The sequence below is a fragment of the Excalfactoria chinensis genome, chromosome 19, assembly GCF_039878825.1.
Source record: "Excalfactoria chinensis isolate bCotChi1 chromosome 19, bCotChi1.hap2, whole genome shotgun sequence".
NCBI lineage: Eukaryota > Metazoa > Chordata > Aves > Galliformes > Phasianidae > Excalfactoria > Excalfactoria chinensis.
Genome location: NC_092843.1, coordinates 8,744,490 through 8,765,060, shown reverse-complemented (window position 1 = coordinate 8,765,060; position 20,571 = coordinate 8,744,490). Strand labels below are relative to the sequence as shown.

Genomic DNA, 20,571 nt, shown 5'->3' with positions numbered 1-20,571 from the left:
AGCATCCCCTTTGTGTGTGTGTATACCTCTGGCACAGCTATGCTGAAAGTACAAGTCTCCACTAATGAACAATGAAGCAAAGGTAAGAACTGACAACAACCTTAATGCTGTGGGAATTTTATGCTTTCTGTTTTGTTTTGTTTGTTAAGCTGGCATCTACAGCTAGATTTGCACATTTGCAGTATACTTGGAATTTACTTTAATGGAAACTCATATAAGCTCATGAGTTATCTCTGAATTCAACAAATTTTACAGACAGGCTTGTAATAATTGCTGTAAAGGTTATGCAAGTTCAAAACTACCTTGAAAAATTAGGGAGCTACTTAAAAGAGCTTTTAAAAACAAAAATATTAAAAAGCAAAAAAACCCTCTCAGCAGCAGTGACTGAGTTTATTCAATGAAAAGAGACATCTTCCTAGGGAGAAAACAATAAAGAATGTGACTATGAGAAAAAAACTCCACAAAACAGGTGAAAGTAATCACTGAACTTTAAATACCAGCTTACACTTCCTTCTACACAGAATAATACTTAAAACTTGAAAAAACACTTTGCATTTATGAGTTCTTCTCAGTGAGGAATTTCAGAAGGCAGGTTCTGCCAGTCCAATCTCTGTTCCATGTTAGAATCACTACTACTGTAGTGCCTGGGAGCCCCAGCGGTCAGCAGCTTTCCTCATTGTGGTAGGAGTGTCAGGGCGCTCCTTTTACCTACATGTAGCAAAATATTATGTGAGAGAGAACAAGCAGACACTAACACAGCTGAAACACAAGGAAACAGGTGACAAATGATCAGCTAGGACCATTGTCCTTCAACCTGCTTCAGTCTCTCAGATCAGACTAGCATTCTTAAAACCTAAGTTCAACCTAGCACTTCAAGCATGCTGCAAGAGATAATGTGGGGTCTTCTGATGAAACATGTACTTGAAACTTTATCCTTCAAGGATACACCTTGAGGAAATATAGCAAAACAGTCTGGCAGTTGGCTAACACATATGTTATGAACAGAACCCCTTCTCCTGTTGCTGGTGAATCAGATCTCAAAGTGTCCCCAAAAATAAGAAAAAAAGGAGAAAAGCGGTCAAAAGAGAAACAGCAGAAAGTGAGCCTCTAGGAGTAACCCAGTGATAAGGCAAACCAGAGGGAAGGAGTTCAAGTTACGTCCTTATAGTGACATTAATGACAGCAGAATTAGGTCCAGCATTAATAGAAAAATAAAATAAATTAGTTCTCCAAAGCACTGGTGAAGCAAACACTGTTGCCAAAACCATCAAGCGTGCTGATCTAATTTCTGCAGTTAAATATTTACAGAGCAGATTGTGTGCTTTTGGGTGTTGCAAGAACTGCTCACAGAATTCAGATGAGCAGTTCTGTCTTCATGGTCCTCACAGAGTGTTTTCAGAATCATCCACTTTCTTCATTGCTCCTCATAATACCTAGTTACCTATCAGGGAGCAGCAGGAGGGAGGACAAGCCAGGAGAACAAGGGTGTCCACAGCACCAGTTTCTACACCAACACTGTGGAGCTCTGAGGTTTGGTAACTGCCCTTACACCAAACTGCTCTGATGCACTTCTATGTCACTCTGAACTGCTCCATAAACCTCAGTTTTACTTCAGCTAAACTGCTTGACCACAGAAACTGGTATTTAATGGAGCCACCCATACATCTATACTACCACTGAATTATTTCATCCTGTTTTTGTTTTATCCCTTTCACAGCCCTGACACTGAAGAAAATTTCATGTAAAGAATGAAAAAAAAAACAACAAAACAGGCCTGTTAAGATCTTGCAGATCCATGGAAGGGGATCCTTCACGCTATCAGGTGGGACAGTATATTTTGGATAGATATCTAAGCTGTTCCTAAAGACCTTCAGCAATAAAAAACAGAACAGGTTCCAATAAAATTTGTTCTTCCCTATCAATAAACTGTTTATTGTAGTCTCCCAGTACTCAGCTTTAAAGAAGTTGTGGATTCAGATGCATGACAGTGCTATAAGTGCATGATCAGTTAACACAGATAATTAGATGCACAGTTAATTCTTGCAGCTATATTTTGGTTACACTATGTGGTTCAGCTCCATATAGTCTCTACGAACATATCTTAACTAAAGTTATTCATAAGTGTAATATTCATCAAGCTTGATTCTGATTTGTCCCTTAAGAACAATGACATGCAGTCACTTCAACTCAAAACATTACAATTATGAAATTTTCAGGGTAGAAGCTTCCTGAATTGTCTAGTTTGCATCTGTAAATAGACAGTACAAAATCCATCAGTTCGGTTCTGTAGGAAGGACTGAAGAGCGTGAAGCAGGGTTTCTACCTAAAGCCTTCACTCTCCACAGATTTTCTCTTAAAGAAATCATGCAAACACCACAAAATCTCATTCAGAATAAAAATTCACTTTGGCATTATCGCTCAGAGGACACCACTCACAGCAGAGAAAACATTTACTTTGCCAGAAAACCACGTTACACTGAAGAAATAGGGTAGTCTGACTCTTGTAAAGCTGCCAGGTTGGGTGCAGATTGTTCCAAATGGTTTCAGGAGGAAGTTATCTTAAATTAAAAACATGCTTAGTTCTATGAAAGACACATGGTTTATTAAAAACAGAATACCCTGGAATACTTTCATGAGCATACATGCAAATACAGATGCTATGTCTACTATTTTTGATTTTAAAGTAGACTTATTATACAACTACATAAATAAAAAGGTGGTGTTTAGAATTTAAGAAATCACACATCAAAGTCACACATCAGTAATATTTACATTGTTACATCTGGTGAAAAATTCAAGACAAACAAAACAGTAAAAGTCCTTGATAAAAACAATTATTTTAATAAAATATGTTAAAATAAGAGGAAATAAAAATAGCCTTAGGAGGTTAAATTTATTCTGACAAGAGCAACACTGCTATAGAAAAGAAACTTGTCAAAGGATACAAACTGTTACGCTTTTTTTTGGATTACCTCGAGGGCTGAGCTCATACCTCCCCAAAATAGTACCACAAATCTTACTCATTGCTCATTCCAGACATAACCCAAACTAGTAGAGAGACTAACTTATTAACTACAGTGCAGAAATGATAGTTTTCATTTATTTTGTTGCTCTTGATTTTAATAGGATTGCTAAGACTAAAGAACGTAGGGCTGGATAACAAAGTGATTTAAAGTTTATATAATATTTTAAGCTAATTTAAAGAAAAAAAAAATAAAAAGAAAGTCTCCATTACATGCTTCTCTTGAATGGATTAATTTGTGCATAATGTACTAGTGACATTCTAAAACAAACAGGAGAGCTACTTCACTCAGAAGTTCACTGTAAGAGCGCAATTTCTGTCTACAGCCAGTGTAAGAGTTTACCTCTACTTAGCACTGTGCCATAGGGATACTTCACATTCTAACAGAACTAATCCATCTATTCCTCATGGTGGTCAGACAGTGTCTTTATTATACAACACATAAAGCTCTAAAGAGCAAATCCAACAGTTTTTGTTCTTGACTTTTCCATCAGGATTTTAGATTATTATCAGTAATGACTTGCTCTTCCAACAAAACTATCAGACAAATGCAATGCTTTTTCTTGACAGAAATAAACTAAAACCCATAACTCCTTTGTGAGGTAGTTGAGATACTCCCAGTTGAAAGAAAATTGAGGCATAGTGCAGCTAAGTCTATAACATAGCTTAAATCCAGTGTCCCCTTCCCAGTATTTTATTCTCATCAGTAGTTTACACACAAAAATGGATAAAGTTATCACAGGTAAGCAAATGGACGTGTATACCTACCAAAACGTATAAATTTCACTTGTAGTAGTTTACATCATTCTACTGAAACACTGGCCAAAGAAAAATATCATGATCGTGGTTCTATAAAAAGCTGACCTGAATTCTTGTTGGATTTAACTCATTTAAAGGAACAAAATCTCAGATAAAAAGAACAAACAAACAAAAATAGGAAAAACTAGATTGCCTGATAAAATTATTAGACTGAGGTTGATTGCTTTGGTAATGGGTTAGATTTTGAAAGCACTTACTGTGCTGGCTGCAAAAACTCTGATGTGAACACAGCTTCAGCATAATCCTCACAAACATCCTGCAGCTCTGCTGCCACATCAAACAGGGCTTTGTCTGTTAGTTCCTCTGCAAGACTAAGGTAGAAGAAAGGGGAAAAAATAACAGGAAAAGGATGAGGTCAGATTTTGAGCTTCACTAATTCATACTAGTGATATCAATATTGTAATCTTAAAAGTTACAAATTAAAACTTAAATTGGAATCATAGAATCCTGAGTCAGAAAGGACCTTTAAAGGTCATCTAGTCTAGCTTTCCTGCAATTAACAGGAATCTCCAGCAAGAGGTACCCTCACCTCCACTGCCAGCCCTTAAATGAGGTCTGGGAAGGGGTGGAGCCAGGATCCAGTCACTCAGGTGCATTGCTTGCACATGAGCTTCCCTGGGTTGGCCCTGCCTTCTCACCAGATGGTCATTTACTGTTTCAGGCTGTGACTTTGCATTTCCACTGCACGTAGCTTCCACAAGGATCTGCTTCATGATCTTTCCTGGCACAAAAGAGAGGCTAAGAGGCCAGTAGTTCCCAGTGTCATCCTTTTTACACTTTTTAAAATCGGGTGTGACGTTGCCTTTTTTTCCAGTCACCAGGGACTTCACCTGATTGCCACAATTTTTCAAATATCATTGAATACCCTGGCTACTACATCAGCTAATTCTCTTGGGACTCTGGGATGTATCATATTGGGACCCACAGACTTCTGGATGTTCAGCTTCCTCAGGTGGTCACAAAACTTGATCTTCACTTACAGTTACACTTGCAGGACATTGCTTCTCCAGTCCCCTCCTACCAAACCAAACATATGAAGGCTGTGTGGTGAGCAGTTGTCTGGGAAGACCGAGGCAAAAAGTACCTCAGCCTTTTCCTTGCCTGTTGTTACCAGCTTGCCTCCTGGACTTTCCTTTTCTGGTTTAGGTACCTCAACTAGAAGTAGAAACATTTCTTGTTTGTCTTGGCATCCTTGCCAAGTTTACTTCAAGCTGGACCTTGGCTTTCCTAATGCCATTCCTACATAGCCTAGCAGCTTCCTTATATTCTTCTTACAATACCTGTCCCCGCTTCCACTGCCTGTGCATTTTCTTCTTACTCTTCAGTTTGGCTAGCAGAACCCAGTTCAGCAATGTCAGTTTCCTCCCTTCCTTTCCTGACTTGCTACACCTGTAGATGGAGAGCACTTGTGCTCTGAGGAATTCTATCCTTTGGTTCATTGCAAAAGATAAATATTGCAGGCTTAAAGATGTTAAGAGATCACTGTTGCTTCCTTTTCCAAACACTTATATACTAACTCTGCTTTAGGAGTACTGGAGTACTGTGGTACTCATTCTAAGGTCACTGAAGTAAATAGGAAGCATTTTACTGATTTTAGTTGCCACTGAATGAGGCCCTATAGAGAGATTTAAGGAAAAATGAGATGAGTGGCCTCCATATAACAGTGGACATAACAGAAGGGAAAATTATTTTAACATAAAAACATAACTGCTTATTGACCTCTGTAAAATTTATCTTCAGAGTTTTGCAAATATTCTAAAATATAATAAAGCTAGCATATCCAAGACCTTTTTAGCATAGCAGGGGAGTGTTTCTTCTAAACATTTTTTTTAACACTTATTTTATATAAGAAGATTTACAATGCCCCCTTGTGGTAAGAATTAAGGACAGGAAAAAAAACAAAAAAACAATGAACTACAGGTAGTTCATGTACCTTTCAGCAACCTGCCATGGATTGAAACTGCCTACTGTTTCATGGAAAAGAAGCTTTAGGTGATGCTCGTATTTGCTGTTGTAATCCAGGATACTCTGGAGCATATGCTTTGTAACTGAGAATAAAATAAAGGACTCTTTCTGCACAGAATTCTGAGTCGAGGGCTTCAGAATATCATTTCCAGTCAGCAGTTTCTCCTGAGCTTCTTTGTTTTCATCAGTGCCACTGGAAATACAAGAGTCATTAAATCAGACCTAGATTATCAAGTATACTTTTTTTGAAAGATCAGAAAATGGTTTCAAGCAGTAAGCATAATTCCCTCTAATACTAACACTATAATGAATGCGCACAACAAAAATGCACAACAGCTTTGTCTACAATCAGTGCATTCTACTTACGTGTTATCAAAAAGTTTTTCAAATAAAATGCCAGTTTCTGGCTCTTTCTGTCTAGTTAATTTGGTTATCTGAATTGAATGAGGAGATGTGGGTGTTTGAGCTTTTAATGCCATTTGTTGATCTAGAAGAAAAAAAGATAACATTAATATTTGTTTCTTTGGAAGAAAAAAACCCTACTGTTAATGCAGTTAGGACTTCACAAAAACTTTTGCTTCTTTTATAGGCATATTCTTCAGGTAAAAAAAGATTAGTACTAAAGCTGACAAATCCCTAAAAATGGAAATTCAAGAAAGGATATCCAAGAGCTCAGTGTAGTGAAGCTAAGCATTTTAGACGTTCTTCCTTTAGTACAAATGTAGTTTGTTTTATCAATGAATACCTCTCTAGAATAGGTAGAAAAATATCACTTAAGAATTAACGTAGTATATTACAGCATGGCAGTAAATCCAAGATATAGAAAAATGAAACAAAACTTGGGGTAAGTCTTTCCCTATCTCATTGTTAGATTTTGCACCTCATGTGAAACAACACATTTTATTAAAGTTAGTATGTGACCAGATCCTCAACTTGGTAAACTGATGTAGCTTTGCAATCAAACAGAAGGATAAAGAACAATACACTAAACACTCTAAGATTTGGACTTACAAATTCCCAGTCATGAAGAGCCCACCAAAAAAAAAAACAAAACAAAAAAAACAAACAAACCAAAACAAAACCAAAACAAAAGAAGGTGAAGAGGCTTCAGGAGATTTCAGGCTCAGAGAATGAACTGTCTTTCTTCTGGAGTAGATTCAAACAGCTCGAAAATGAGCTGAAGTGTATGCACTCCAATTACAGACTACAGTATTTAATCTTCACTGCACTAAAATCACTACCCACAATTTATTAGAAAAGAAAATATCTAAGTGAAGGAATGACAAATGCCTTTAAAAGGGTGACATTAAAACTTAACATGTGATGACTGGTAGCATGTATTAAAGATTCCTATCCTTCAACTAAGCTACGCTAGTAGTGCTATGCATGCAAATGTAGACTCAGCAAAGGCAAATAGAAAATAATACCCTGTTCTCAGAACGGATCCTTCTTCTTTTAGGACTGTATTTGTAGAATCATAGAATGACCTGGGTTGAAAAGGTCCACAATGCTCATCCAGTTCCAACCCCCTGCTATGTGCTGGGTTGCCAACCACCAGACCAGGCTGCCCAGAGTCACATCCAGCCTGACCTTGAATGCCTCCAGTGATGGGGCATGCACAGCCTCCTTGGACAACGTGTTCCAGTGAGTCACCACCCTCTGAGTGAAAAACTTCCCCCTAATATCTAACCTAGATCTCCCCTATCTCAGTTTAAAACCATTCCCCCTTGTCCCATCACTGTAAACATCTTGTAAACATCTGTTGCCCCTCCTGTTTATACACTCCCTTCAAATACTGGAAGGCCACAAGGACTCCCTCTGGAGCCTTCCCTTTCCCAAGCTAAACGAGATTTTTTTCAGAAACACTCCTCCCAAAGGAGCACCTATAATCAAAAATATGTCTGAATAGTTGTGCGGAAAAAACACGAATCATGGGCTGAACAAAAAAAAACAAAAACAAACAAACAAAAAAACTTATTTCTTGGGAACACAAATAAACTGCCTCTAAGTTCTGCACCTAGAAGAGACTTGTGAGAAACAGTTCTGTAACTGCAACTGAGTATCCTCGTTTTCTGCAAATAACCTTGATTAGACTGATTCATGTTGCTTCATTGTCTCCCCCTGTTATACATATGCAAGGTACAGACATCTTGCCAGCCAGCCAGTATTGGTAATGAGAGTATTTCTAACAAACTGGTGAATGTTAACTTGCCTCTGCATGCTTTCTTTGGAATTTGGTAAACCTTATGCAGAAGTATTCACACTTTTGCATTGCAACAGTGATATATGATCACATATAATCACTCTGATTTCAGTTCTTTGAATTCAAAGACAGAGATGCCAATGAAGAAATCACTTACCAATTTTATCATCTTGGGCCCTGAATTCTGAATCACTGTACACAATCTGGGTGAATCTCCTGCATACAGTTTCCTGACATCTCTGTTTTTAAATATACAAAAATAATCAATTAACACATGCTTAACAGTTCAGCTGTAATAGATATCACTTGATAGGAAAGGAGGGCACGATTCTCCTTTTCAAAGCAGGATTATTTTGCATGGTTAATATAGTACTGAAAAGAAGGGGGAGATGAAATCACAGATACTCCTCTGGTGGCGCACGGTGGAAGAACTGCTGCTTGCAACACCGGGGGCCTGAGGTTCGAATCCCCCCTGTGGCGCAAGTGGTAGAAGTGCCACGCTGCTACACAGAGGGCTCGAATCCTGGGGGTTGGACTCGATGATCTCTAAGGTCCCTTCCAACTCGCACGATACTATGATACTATGATATGATAATCATCAATGAATAGATTGAAAACTTACTTCAATTTCTTCCATTCTTTGCAACATTGTCTCCAGAGTAGGACTGTCAGCCACAAGCAGATTCTCATCCTGAAGTCTCTTATGCTGCTCCATATTGCAGAGCTCCTGAGCAGTATCTTCCAAAAGATCATCCAATACTTTCTCACTGAGAACATCTGCATTTGCTGCGACCTGTGAAAAAAAGCAAAATATACACAGCCAATGGGGGGGAGAAGAAAGAAAAAAAAAAAAAAAGAGGGGAAAGAAGAAGAAATAGAAAATCTTTGATGGAAAAAATGACGCTTATAAATCACAACATTTCTTGCAGCATCTGCTGGTAAGAAGCCAAATGTCATTACAACTTTTCAGTGAAAACCCAAATAATTTTGTTTTTCTTCCACTCACACAGTAAGCCAAATCAATAAAAACAGCTTGGTATATTCCTATCAATAAAAATCAGTGAACATGGATGAAGAACTCTACACAACTAATTTTCTAAGTTCCTAAACACAGGTTCAGGATTCAAGAATAAGAAGCGAACGCCTTCATGTTACAAACATGGATTTAACAGAACATACAGGAGAAGTCCCACAGCAGCTGCCAAAGTTACTGAGTAAATATAAAAAAATACGAAGTGAATAAACCTAGGCCAAAGCTTTGGGGCGCTGGACTCAATGATCTCTGGAGGTCCCTCCCAACCCCTATAATTCTGTCATTCTGTGACAGCTGTAGGTTCCAGTTGTGTCCAGTTTTACCATCTAGAATCATAGAACTGCCTGGGTTGGTAGGAACCTTAAATATTATCTTATTCCAACTCTGTCATGGGCAGATTGGTGAACCCTCTCCAATCAGATTGCATAAGCCCCCCTTCCAGCCTGGCTTTGGGCATCTCCATTTCTTTTTAACATCTAACTTAAACTCCTCTCTTTTAGTTTAAAGCTGTTTTCCCTTGCCCTATCACTAGCCATGCTACGATATCTCTATTCATAGAATCACCAAGGTTGGAAAAGTCCTCCAAGATCATCCAGCTCAACTACCCACCTACCACCAGTATTTCCCAAGAAACCACGTCCCTTAATACAACATCTAAACATTTCTTGAACACATCTGGGGACTAGTAACTCCATCACCGCCCTGGGCAGCCTGTTCCATGGCCTGACCACTCTTTTGAAGAATAAATTTTTCCTGATAACCAATCTAAGCCTCCTCTGGCATAACTTGCGGTCATTCCCTTTTGTGACAGCACTAGTTACCCCAGAGAAGAGGCTGACCTCCATTTTGCCACAGCCTCCTTTCAGGTAGGCTGTAGAGAACTATAAGGTATTGTAAGGTGTAAGGTGATGGAAAATGTTAAGTTCAAGAAATAATCACTACTTTTCTAGATGCGCTCTGCCACATGGGAAAGATAAAAACTCAGCTTTTCTCTATGATGCATAGATAGAATACACCTTCTCAGCTGCATGAGTTGAATGCTGGCTTAATATTGAAGGATCCTTCAAATGACAGTTTGTTTCCAAGGAAATACTGATCTGCTAAAAAGCCATAAATCCACTTAGAATAATAAACCTTCTGTATTATCAGTCATAATTACTAGTAGTGAGAATATACTTGGTCATTAAACATGGTATTATATTAATTATTAAAATAATCTCATCAAGTTCAGTCATTATTAGTGTAGAACAGTTACAACTGTTCACTACTTAACAACATACTAAGAAAAGATATTAAAAAAAATAAAATAAAATGAATGCAGCTTTGCCACCTTTGGTTACGATAATTTAAGGCCTACATACTGAAATGGAAATACACTTGTCAAATGTCCCGGAATGTAATGACCACATGAATCACTTGACATGTTTCTCCAAAATGTTCTTTACTTGCACAACGTTGAAAACAAACATTATTTTGACCCTTATAAAATGCACCCTTCAAATACTGCCACGAGCCTGACTGTGGCACTTACCTGTGCCCTATCCAGTGGAAGTTCTATGTGCTCACATACTGCTTTGTCAACTTTGTCTGCATACTGAGTTGGAGAAGCACTTTGCAACCTAGACACACACACACAAATAAGAACAAAAGACAATTTTAAAATCTGGCATAACAACAGTAATAAACAACAACAACAACAAAAACCCACATAAGTCCACTTTTTTGGGAAGCAGAAAGCTGAGTAGCCTTTTCTGTTGCTGGTGGGGATAGTAGGAAGACTATATCAAGTTCTGGTACCACTTATTAGCTGTTTTGAGCAAGTAATTACCTTGACTTCTGTACTTTTTTCATTTCTCCTCTGTTAACGTCAGTCAGAACTTTCATTCTTCTTGAAGCTTCTGCTTCACGCCATGCTAGTCTTCAAATGTAGGATAATTACATTAAGAGAATTACAAAACACATGTTATAACAACTGGAGAATTAAATAATCAGATTCCGAATATTAGCTTACAAAAATTTTGAAAACATTTATAGAGAAAATTAAAATGGCTTCAATATCGTATAAGCCAGAAACAGTGCAGCAAACTAAATGTGGGGAACCTGAGTCTCCAGAATGCTGAATATATTTTTATATAAACAAACCTAGACCATATTACAGACAGAAAAAATTATATATTTTCTCCTTCTGGAACCAGGAAGATCACATCTGTATTCTCATCACAGTGCTGATATAGTACATTAGCTATATTGGGAAAACAAAATATTTAGATGGAAATATGAATGAGGGGCATACCAAGAAACTGCACCTTAAGAAATGGAGAGGGACTAATTAACAAAGTTAATTTGAGAAAGAATGAAATCTTAGGAAAAGGAAGGAATACAGATTGTTTCACTGCTGCAATTCTAATAGTTCAAAACAATCTCTATGAAATAGCAAGCTTTCCACAGACAAAACCTGGAGCACTGTGTGCAGTTTTGGGTGCCACAACGTGAAAATGTAACACTACTAGAGGGCAACAATGGGAGGGCTATGAACTTGGAGTAGGGCCTGGAGGGCAAGGCATGTGAGGAGAGGCCGAGGTCTTTGGTTTGTTTAACCCAGAAGAGGGAAGGCATGGTGGCCTATAGCTCCTCACAGGGAACAGAAGGGCAGTGCTGAGCTCTGCTCTCTGGAAACACTGACAGGGTCTGAGAGACCAGCATGGAGCTGCATTAGGGGAAGGTCAGGTGGGGGTCTGGAAACAGTTCTGTAGCAGACTTTGGTGGGCACAAAACAGGCACCCTATAGCAGTGGGCACAGCCTTGAGCTGCCAGAGCTCAATGAACATTGGGATACCACTCTCAGACCTTTGAGTGGTACTGAGTGGAGCCAGGCACTGGACGTGATAGTCCCTGTGGATTGTGCCTTCCAGCTTAGGATAATCTATGATTCTATGATTAATATGACTGAATTACTTCCTCCAGAGAAGGCTGAGAAATTCTTCATTTAGATGAGTAATTTCATGGCACTTGAAGAAACATACTGTTGTTACTTTCACCTCTGTCATTTTGAAACTGAAATTAGCTGATAGGTTTCAAAATCCATTATGGCAGGACTGACAGGCAAAATTGCCTAATTTTGTTAGTTAAATAAATTTAAAAATTTAACCAGAGCAACAGCGTGGCAAGTGAAGTCCATTCTGCATGCTATGTACACTGTCAGTGCTTTGCCTAGTGCAGTTTTGGCCTGTGACTTCCAGATGATATTCAGATATAACCCAGGAAAAACATAAGGCAATGTTTTTTCCCATGCTGTGTGAATGAGGCCACTATATTCTGAGAAAAAAACAAAAACAACAACAACAAACAAATATCCAGTTGTGAGCTGTACTATGGCACTTGCCACAGTAGCCTGAGAGGCAGGCCCTATTTACTAGTAAAGATACAGTACTACTTCCACAGAAAAGTGGGGTGAACACTGAATCTGCTAGACTATGAACATACCGTTTAGGTGAAGCGGGAGGTGACGTAGGGTTTGGAGGCACCCAGGGTATGCTGTTCTCCTTAACAAATCGTTTGTTCTCTTTTAACTGAAAAGCTATAGTTGTCTCTTGAAACCGGGCATGATTTCCTGGAGGCTGCACCTGCCTTGGTTTTAGAGATTTCGGCATTCCCTTAAAATTAACACAATTACGTTAAAAACATGCATTTCTGCTGCTTAATTTTTAAAGTAATTTGTATTCTGCTTTAGAATTTGTTTGGAAGTCATGTCTTTTTACTTTATTGCACAGCTGACATGGAAGATTTACAACTCATTTACAGGCAAGTGCAACTGTGCTGTAACAAGATGCACTTAAATTCTGCGATTATAATTTTCGCAAGCATTTCTAAGGTAACACTTTATTTGCCTGTCAAAACTGTGCGATCCACCCTAGCACTAATTTATTATGTTGGCCCACAAAATCAGAGGTGGATGATGGTAGGATGACAGTAGAGGTTGAACCTTCCCATCAGTGTTCTGTCACATTTTACTTTATGCCACAGACAGAAGCAGAGGGACAGTCTGATAAAATGGTGTCTGACACGGAAGTGCACATGGAGTAAAAGTGTGGAACTGAAATACTTCAAGCAGAAAAAATGTCCCCTACTAACATTAACATTAGCACAATACTGCTAAAGGCATTTTACATGACAAAAGATGACCAGTAAGACATTTCAGCCTTAATTCCTAATGTGGGTTGGACTCGAATCTCTGGGGGTCCCTCCTAACCCCTACGATTCAGTGATTCTGTGAAATCTAGTCACATTAATTTCAAAAATGAAAACAGTTTTGAACAAACAGTTCTCCTTGTTCATCCTGTTATTCGTTGTTTCTAATTATACAGTGCATTTCTGATAAGCAACAGCAGTACTTTCAAAAAACAACTGATAAAATATAACCATCAGAAATAATGTAGGCAAATAACATTATTCCCCTATACTTCTAAACTCAAATGAAAAAAAAATCTGTTTATGAGGAAGTACAAGGTCTGAAAGTGCCTTACACTAATAACAAATCCCAAAGGACAAGATGAAGAAAGCATAAATTCTTTTAAAACTTGCATACCTGTGATTTCGCAGGTAAGAATATGTCTTTCTTCTTTAAAGAGCCACTTTGAAGGATGGGATCTTTTTTTACAGCTCTAGATCTCACCAGTGCATCTTGGCTTCCCTGTAAACCAATATTTCTTCTTGGAGTGGGTAGATCATTTGCTTCCTGGAATTTATTAAGAATGTGATTGTTCAACTTCTGAACTGCCAAATTTTTTGCAACACGTTGATGCTTATCTGTATCAAAAATAGTAAAGAAATGTTCAGCTGCAAGTTCAAGGGGGCAAGAATCATCTTAATGTCTATATCCGACTTTCAGTTGTGCTAGGCATACCCAACCACAACATTTAAAGCTCTACTATAATAGAAAAGTATCAAAATTATAAGCAAATCTAACAACAAAAAACCCTCATATTTCCTGACAAGTATTAAAGTAACTGTTTGTTACAGTGATTAATAGAAGGGAAGATTTAGCATTATGTATGTGTACACATACGAATATACAAGAAAACATACACATTTTCCATTTACATATAAATGTATGTACATACACAAAAACACGGACACATATGCAGTCATGTAGTAAGCTATAATAGATTTAATGAGGTTGCAAAATATTGTAGTTATCAACTATTTCAAAACATGTTGGGAAAGAATAAAGTCTATTTCATACATAAGGTAAATGAAGAATAAAGTGAAGTAATTCCCAAAGGTTGCGTCTCAATCTAGCAATGAAAAACAGAGACGTCAGTTTAACTATCAGTTAATGTGTCTTTAGGTACTGAGACTGTGATTAGCGTGCAGAAGAGATGAATGGATTGTCATGACCAAAAGCCACATCTCTCAAAATCTCTTTCAAAAGTAGAGAAACTACACAAACTAAGGAAATTCTGAGCCAAAGCTTCAGTTCAACTTTTCACTCCGAACAGTTCTACAAACAACAATAACTTTGCTGGAGACGTACTAACAAACGATGACTTTGCATTTCAAAATAATACATTCATACAGTATCTTCTACACAAATATTTGATATATTCTGTGTACACCATTAAAATTTACTTGTAAACTGTCATCTAGGTATGCACTGCAGAAAAGCAATCAAAATATAGCCCGCTGTAAAAGAACTAAACCAAAATAAAAACATGATGATTATGATAATCTAAAGAGGCATATAAACCTACATAATCTATATAAACCTATAAATCACCTAATGGTAACTGCTAGGGAAAAAAAACAACACTAAAAGTATAACAAAGCTACATGAATCTGATGACTGCATGTGGGCTGTTATGCACTTCTGCTGAGCAACATGTAAGGCACTAAAAAACTGAACTGCAGAGTGTAAGTTAACTAACTGTTTAGTAATAAAATACAAACCAATCAAGAGACCTCTGGCAGCTGGAGATTTTCTAGGTCCATGTCCATGTTGTCCCTTTAGGATGAGAGGCTTATTTTCTCCTTCTGGACATGTTAGCTGTTTTCTAGATGGAAATGTCACTGGAGATTTGCCATGAGATTTTGAAAGACATTTCTTCATTTTTTTGGGAGTTTGTTTCATTTCCAACAATGAAATCAGATCCTGCATCAGATATTTATAATTTTAATTACTTTCTCAGTAAACAAGACATAATGAAGAAAAACAAATGCAAGAGATTCTGAGTAACTGGAACTTTTTAATGTGGCGTTGTTGGGTTTTTTTGTTTGCTTGGTTTTTTTTTCTTTGTTTGTTTTTTTGTCGTGACTAATCCTGACAGCTTGCTCATGAAGAAGCATCTTTGTTTGATTAACTTAATCATATAAGAAGAGGTCCGGATTTTTTTTTAAGTTACAATTGACTAGCAAATTATCTACTTAAAGCACGTTAAGAAATAATTTGACACAAAGTCTTCAGACAAAAAAAAAGCCCAGGTGACTAAGACAGACAAACACATTGTACATTGAGAAGTACAATGTTAATTCCACATTTCCTATTCTGAGGTAACCAGAATTAGATCCGAATATTAAAAACATAGCTCTTACAATTAGAACAATATTTGAAGGTAAATAAAATATCTTGCAGCCATCGGATCAGCTGTTTTTATTTGAAATAATTAAATACTGATTGTAGAATAGTTCAGGTTATATAGGTTATTACTTAAAAAAAAACAACAACAACAACAAAACCACAAAACAAAACAAAAAAAACCCTGTAGTTAGAAACTACAGCAGGAAATGTGAATCAGAACTTCTGTGTTATATCAACAGATGTTATAAAACAGCAGCCATTAGTAACATTTGAAGGGCAGAGAGCTTTAAATTGTAGCTACCATCTACACATTTCTGCACCCACTACTGTAGGTGAGGCAGAAAGACTGATGACTAAAAGATGCACAGCAGAAGAAAAAAAATAATTAGATATTCTGCAAAAACAAAATATTTATTCCTACCTCAACTTGCATCAAAATATCTATTATAACATCAGAAGCTGAAGAATCTAGTTCTAGTTTGGCAGAACAGAGTGACAGCTGTCGAATGAGACTGCCCAGCTCTTTGTAGTGGGTAGGAATCCATTGCCCTGTTTGGTCCGTAAACTGATTGGCAAATGCCTGCAAGGCTCGTATAGCTCCTCTGTGTGCTGCTGCCAGTCTGGATACTGCTTGGGACTGGAAAAATAATATATATATACGTTAGTACCTACAGTTTCTATGAATACTGATACTATTGATACTATTCACAGAATTGTTACCAACATTTAATGTATTTGGAATTTGGAATAATTTGGATGGAGATTAGGCTGCTTTTCAGGGAAAATGAAACATTCATTTAAGAAGTCTTCTACAGGTACTGCACAGCACATATCAAATACAACGTTAGCTTCAGCCCAAACAGCATGGCGTTATAACTATGTTATATGCTTATAAAGTCATGGGGTTGATCCCAACATACAAAAACGCAACTGAAGGACATTCTCCATCCCCCAGAGCCTGTTTTCTTGTTGAAAAAGAACAAGTGATGGATGGAAAAGCACAAGAGAATAATGAGGCAATACTGGCCAAACAGTAGCAATTATCACAGCATTATCTTTCTGAAAGATAATGGACTAACATGAAAATTAGTAAAAATGGCTACGACTGAGTGACATGAATGGGAAATTAAAAATAATAGTCAAGAGTAGAACAGAGCAAAAAAAAAAAAAAAGAAAAAAGCAAGTGGAATGAAGTAGGAGTGAGAAAGCACATAAAAGCAGAAGGCTTTTCCACACCAGTGTACTCTAGGCAGATAAGAACTTAGAAGAAGATGGAAGGCACAAAGTCAGCATGAGACCAAATGAGATATATTTCTATGCAATAATTTAATCTTACCTTTTTAGTATGTTTGATTTTATGAGGACTCAGTTTTTCTAAATCATCCTGAATTTCTTTTACCTGTTCATCAAGAGGGGGAGTGGGGAAAATCAATTAGAATTAGCTTCATGTTTATAAATGAACAATAAGTTTTCACTCTAACATCTGAGTCAAAGTTCTTTTTTTTCCCAACAGTGATGATCACAACTCTAAAACCAGTCATAAGCAAAACTGGTCAAACCACTCAGACCCAAACTAGAATGTCATGGAAATTCAGACACGTTCCCATTAATCTCTCTTGTTTCAGTTCAATTCTGTCAAATTTATCACAGTTAACATCCCAGCTTGAAATGCTAGTTGTACCTGTTGCTGGAGTACATACAGCATCTGAGCTGACCGTGCAGCTTGTTTCTGCCTTTGATTGCAAAGTTGTTGCTCTTCATCAGCATCTACATTTTTTTCATCTCGCTCTGAGAAGCATGAAATAATAAGTTTTATAACTGAATATATAAGATTTTATATATATACATGTATACTTTATGTACTTAATATAAGATTTAATACAAGTCTTATTTTAACATGTGAATATCTTGTTTAAGTCAAATGAACAAACATAATTTAGCAACAAGAATCTTTCATGCAGAGCATCCTGGAGCAGTAATGAAAGCTAGTTATTTTAACTCTACGTTATGTACCTGCTTAGCATGTGACTACTCTTATACAATACACCTTTTCAGATACAGTTTACAAAATAACTCATGACTCCTTAGCCTCATGACAAACTTGCAAGTAAAACACTCTGTGTTAGAAATAAATTTAAATCTCCAGGTGGTTATTATGAAGGGACCAATGCAACGTTGTGGGTCTGGCTGGAATGGTTTTACATTTTTCACAATAACATGCATTGAGCTGTTTTGAATTTCTGACTTAAAACAGTGCTGATAACACATCCACATTTTGTCTGTTTCTGTAGAGCAGGTGCACAGTTCCAAGGTTCTCTTTTTCCAACTCAGTCCCACAAGTGAGTAGGCAGGGGGTGTGCAAGAAGTTGTAAGGGGTCACAGCTAAACCAAACCAAACAAAGGGATATTCCATGCTATACACTACCACGCTCAGCAAGAGTTTTGGGTGAAGAGAAATGTAGCCATTACCCAGAGATTCGTTGGGCATTGGACTAACTGTGGGAGACAGCATGACTGCCATTGCATCATCTGTTTTGTTTTTCTATCTTCCCTTCATTTACTAAGCTACCTACTTCCCAACTCATACATTTTCTTGCTTTTGATCTTCCTGTTCTCTCCTCAGTTCTGCTAGAGGAGGCAATAAGCATAAGCAGCTCTGTGGTGTTTTGGTATTCAGACCACCACAGTGTCAGAAAGGACAATAATCATTACACTGCACACCTATATATTCGGTAAGTCAGACCTGCAAAATGACATGAGCTGTTGACTCATTACAGTTAAGAATGAGGTTAATCACGGTACTGCATTTTGCAGTCAGAAGCTCCAGTTAACACGGCAATATTAGGTTATTAAATAGCCTGCCACTGATCTACTGCCATTGTAGGCTGAACTGGAACTCCCTACAAATACTCAAAGATATTAAACCTTGGTATTACCCCTCCTGGCTAACTATCCCACTTATTTTTCTATTCTCAAAAATCCAGAATGAATCTGATTTTAATCCAGGTAAAAAACAAACAAACAAGTAGAAATCAACAAACAAGAAACAACAAATCAACAAACTCATGCATTTACATATAATAATTGCTCAGTCTTACACCTTTTTTAGTTAGGTCTTCAATTTTCTGGATGCAACTTCGTAATTCTTTTTGCAGCCGTTGAATTTCAAGAAAGTTATTATTTTCCTTTATTTTAACGTTTGTCTTGGGGTCTGACCTTGTGATATGGGTGAGCGAAGAGCCCAAAACAGCTGGTATTAACATTTGCTCATTTGGTGTGTAGAGATACACTTTTGTACCAGACACGGTAGTCTTCATTTTGGAAGGCTGGACAAGTTTCTGGTGATATTTCAGCTCAGTTTGAGACTTGAGCCCACTTTTCTCTTCTAGACTTTCAGACGCTTTGCTCTTCTGCTCTTGCAACCTTTGGGCCAACAACAATTTATTGACAGCATCTCCAAACACTTGATGTTTCACTTGCTCTTCAAGATGCCTTCGTTTTATGTCCCTTTTGGCTAGATGAACGGCCAATTTTAGTCTCTCTTCAGATATCACTGAAAACATGCCAGAGCTTCTTATGCTGGGGTCATCGCTTCCAGCTAGATTTCTCTGATCATTAGATGACTTTAGTTTTTCTATTATAATTGGATGGGGGTTAGAGAATCTGAGTGATAAGTTTTCCGGAAACGCTGGAACATTCTTATTAAACTGGAGCTGTTTCAAGGTATAAACAGAAATTGATGTTATGCAGAGCACTACATAGATGAGGCACCTCTAGTACACAGCAGTAAGGAAAACAAATCCTCCTTCATATTACAGTGCATTCCGTCACAGTGGTACTTCTCCAGCATGTGCAAGGATTCCCTCCACTCAGATAAATGCCACTATTCAAAATGACCTTGAATTAAGCATGTAGATATTTTTGTAAATAACAACACATACTTATTTGCACCTTCGCATAGGCACCCACAGTGAAACATCTGCTCCAAAACAACCAGGTAACAAACAATGCCATTACAAAGATTTTAAAAAATTCTGGCAACAAAACTATTAAGTTGTAATGTAAAAAGGTATTACTTACATCATACTGGAAGCAGAGTTACAAAGGTAACAGATGGACAAATGACGATGAATGCACAATGAAGGAGAAATGGAAAGCTAAAATGCAGTAACAGATTTAAGTTTCTAGATTCAGTGACTGTGTGGTAAAGTAGGAGGCTAAGACAGGCAAATAGTATTTACAGGTGTAGTTTCAGTTCCACGCCAGAAAAAGAAAAAAAAGGGTTAAGATTATGAGCGACAGTGTTGTGAAAGCAAGTATGAGTGGCCTGTCCCAGGAAATGGGTCTCACTCATCCTGCTGAAAAAGTCAAACAATACCTGTGTCTGTAAAGGCTTTGCTTCACTCCTGTACAGCTGGGTAGTGGGTGTGAGTGGAGCATCAGACAAAGGCTTGCTTGGTCCCATCAGGTTGACCTGATGCTGAAAAATGAGTTATTTGTCTTTTGTTTACAATTACAGCTATGGATACAAGAAGAATCACATGCTATTTCTGTCTCTGAAAAGGAATCCCAGGTCTTATGTGAATAACAAACAGATTGAGAACCAATCTGAGGAAGCACACAAAAACAGGAAATAGATCGAGTGCCTTTATACAGGCAGTGTACAAAATGGAAAGTACACTTCTGTTACTTAATGCAACATTTACTGTTTATATCTTTCTTTTACACACACCCAGAAACGCCGAGCACCGCCACAAGCCATGGCACACGGCACTTGGTACGGCTCCTCAGAACACTGCAGGATTTCCATAGTAGTTACCTACCTACAAGAACAGCGTACTGCGAAAGTATGAGAACAGAGTTGGGCAGTGCTCAGGACAGCAGGCTCGTGCCCTATTGCCAAACGAACGTAGATCACAGGGTGCTACTCAAAGAGAAGAATCTGAAATATAAGC

At 37.7% G+C, this 20,571-nt stretch overlaps 1 protein-coding gene across 1 annotated transcript; it reads right to left on the bottom strand.

Annotated features, from left to right (window-relative positions):
* Window positions 1-503: 503 nt before the first annotated feature.
* On the bottom strand, window positions 504-20,563 carry KIAA0753 (KIAA0753 ortholog). The gene is made up of 18 exons (XM_072353923.1): window positions 20,440-20,563; window positions 19,995-20,096; window positions 18,717-19,329; window positions 17,298-17,404; window positions 16,953-17,015; window positions 16,038-16,253; window positions 14,989-15,190; window positions 13,628-13,848; window positions 12,526-12,695; window positions 10,871-10,960; window positions 10,574-10,661; window positions 10,059-10,142; window positions 8,632-8,802; window positions 8,167-8,248; window positions 6,173-6,293; window positions 5,775-5,999; window positions 4,039-4,152; window positions 504-708 (listed from the first exon to the last, which is right to left on the bottom strand). Exons 2-18 carry the CDS (start codon window positions 20,079-20,081, stop codon window positions 705-707), a joined length of 2,658 nt encoding a protein of 885 aa, XP_072210024.1. The 5' UTR covers window positions 20,082-20,096; window positions 20,440-20,563; the 3' UTR covers window positions 504-704.
* Window positions 20,564-20,571: the final 8 nt, after the last annotated feature.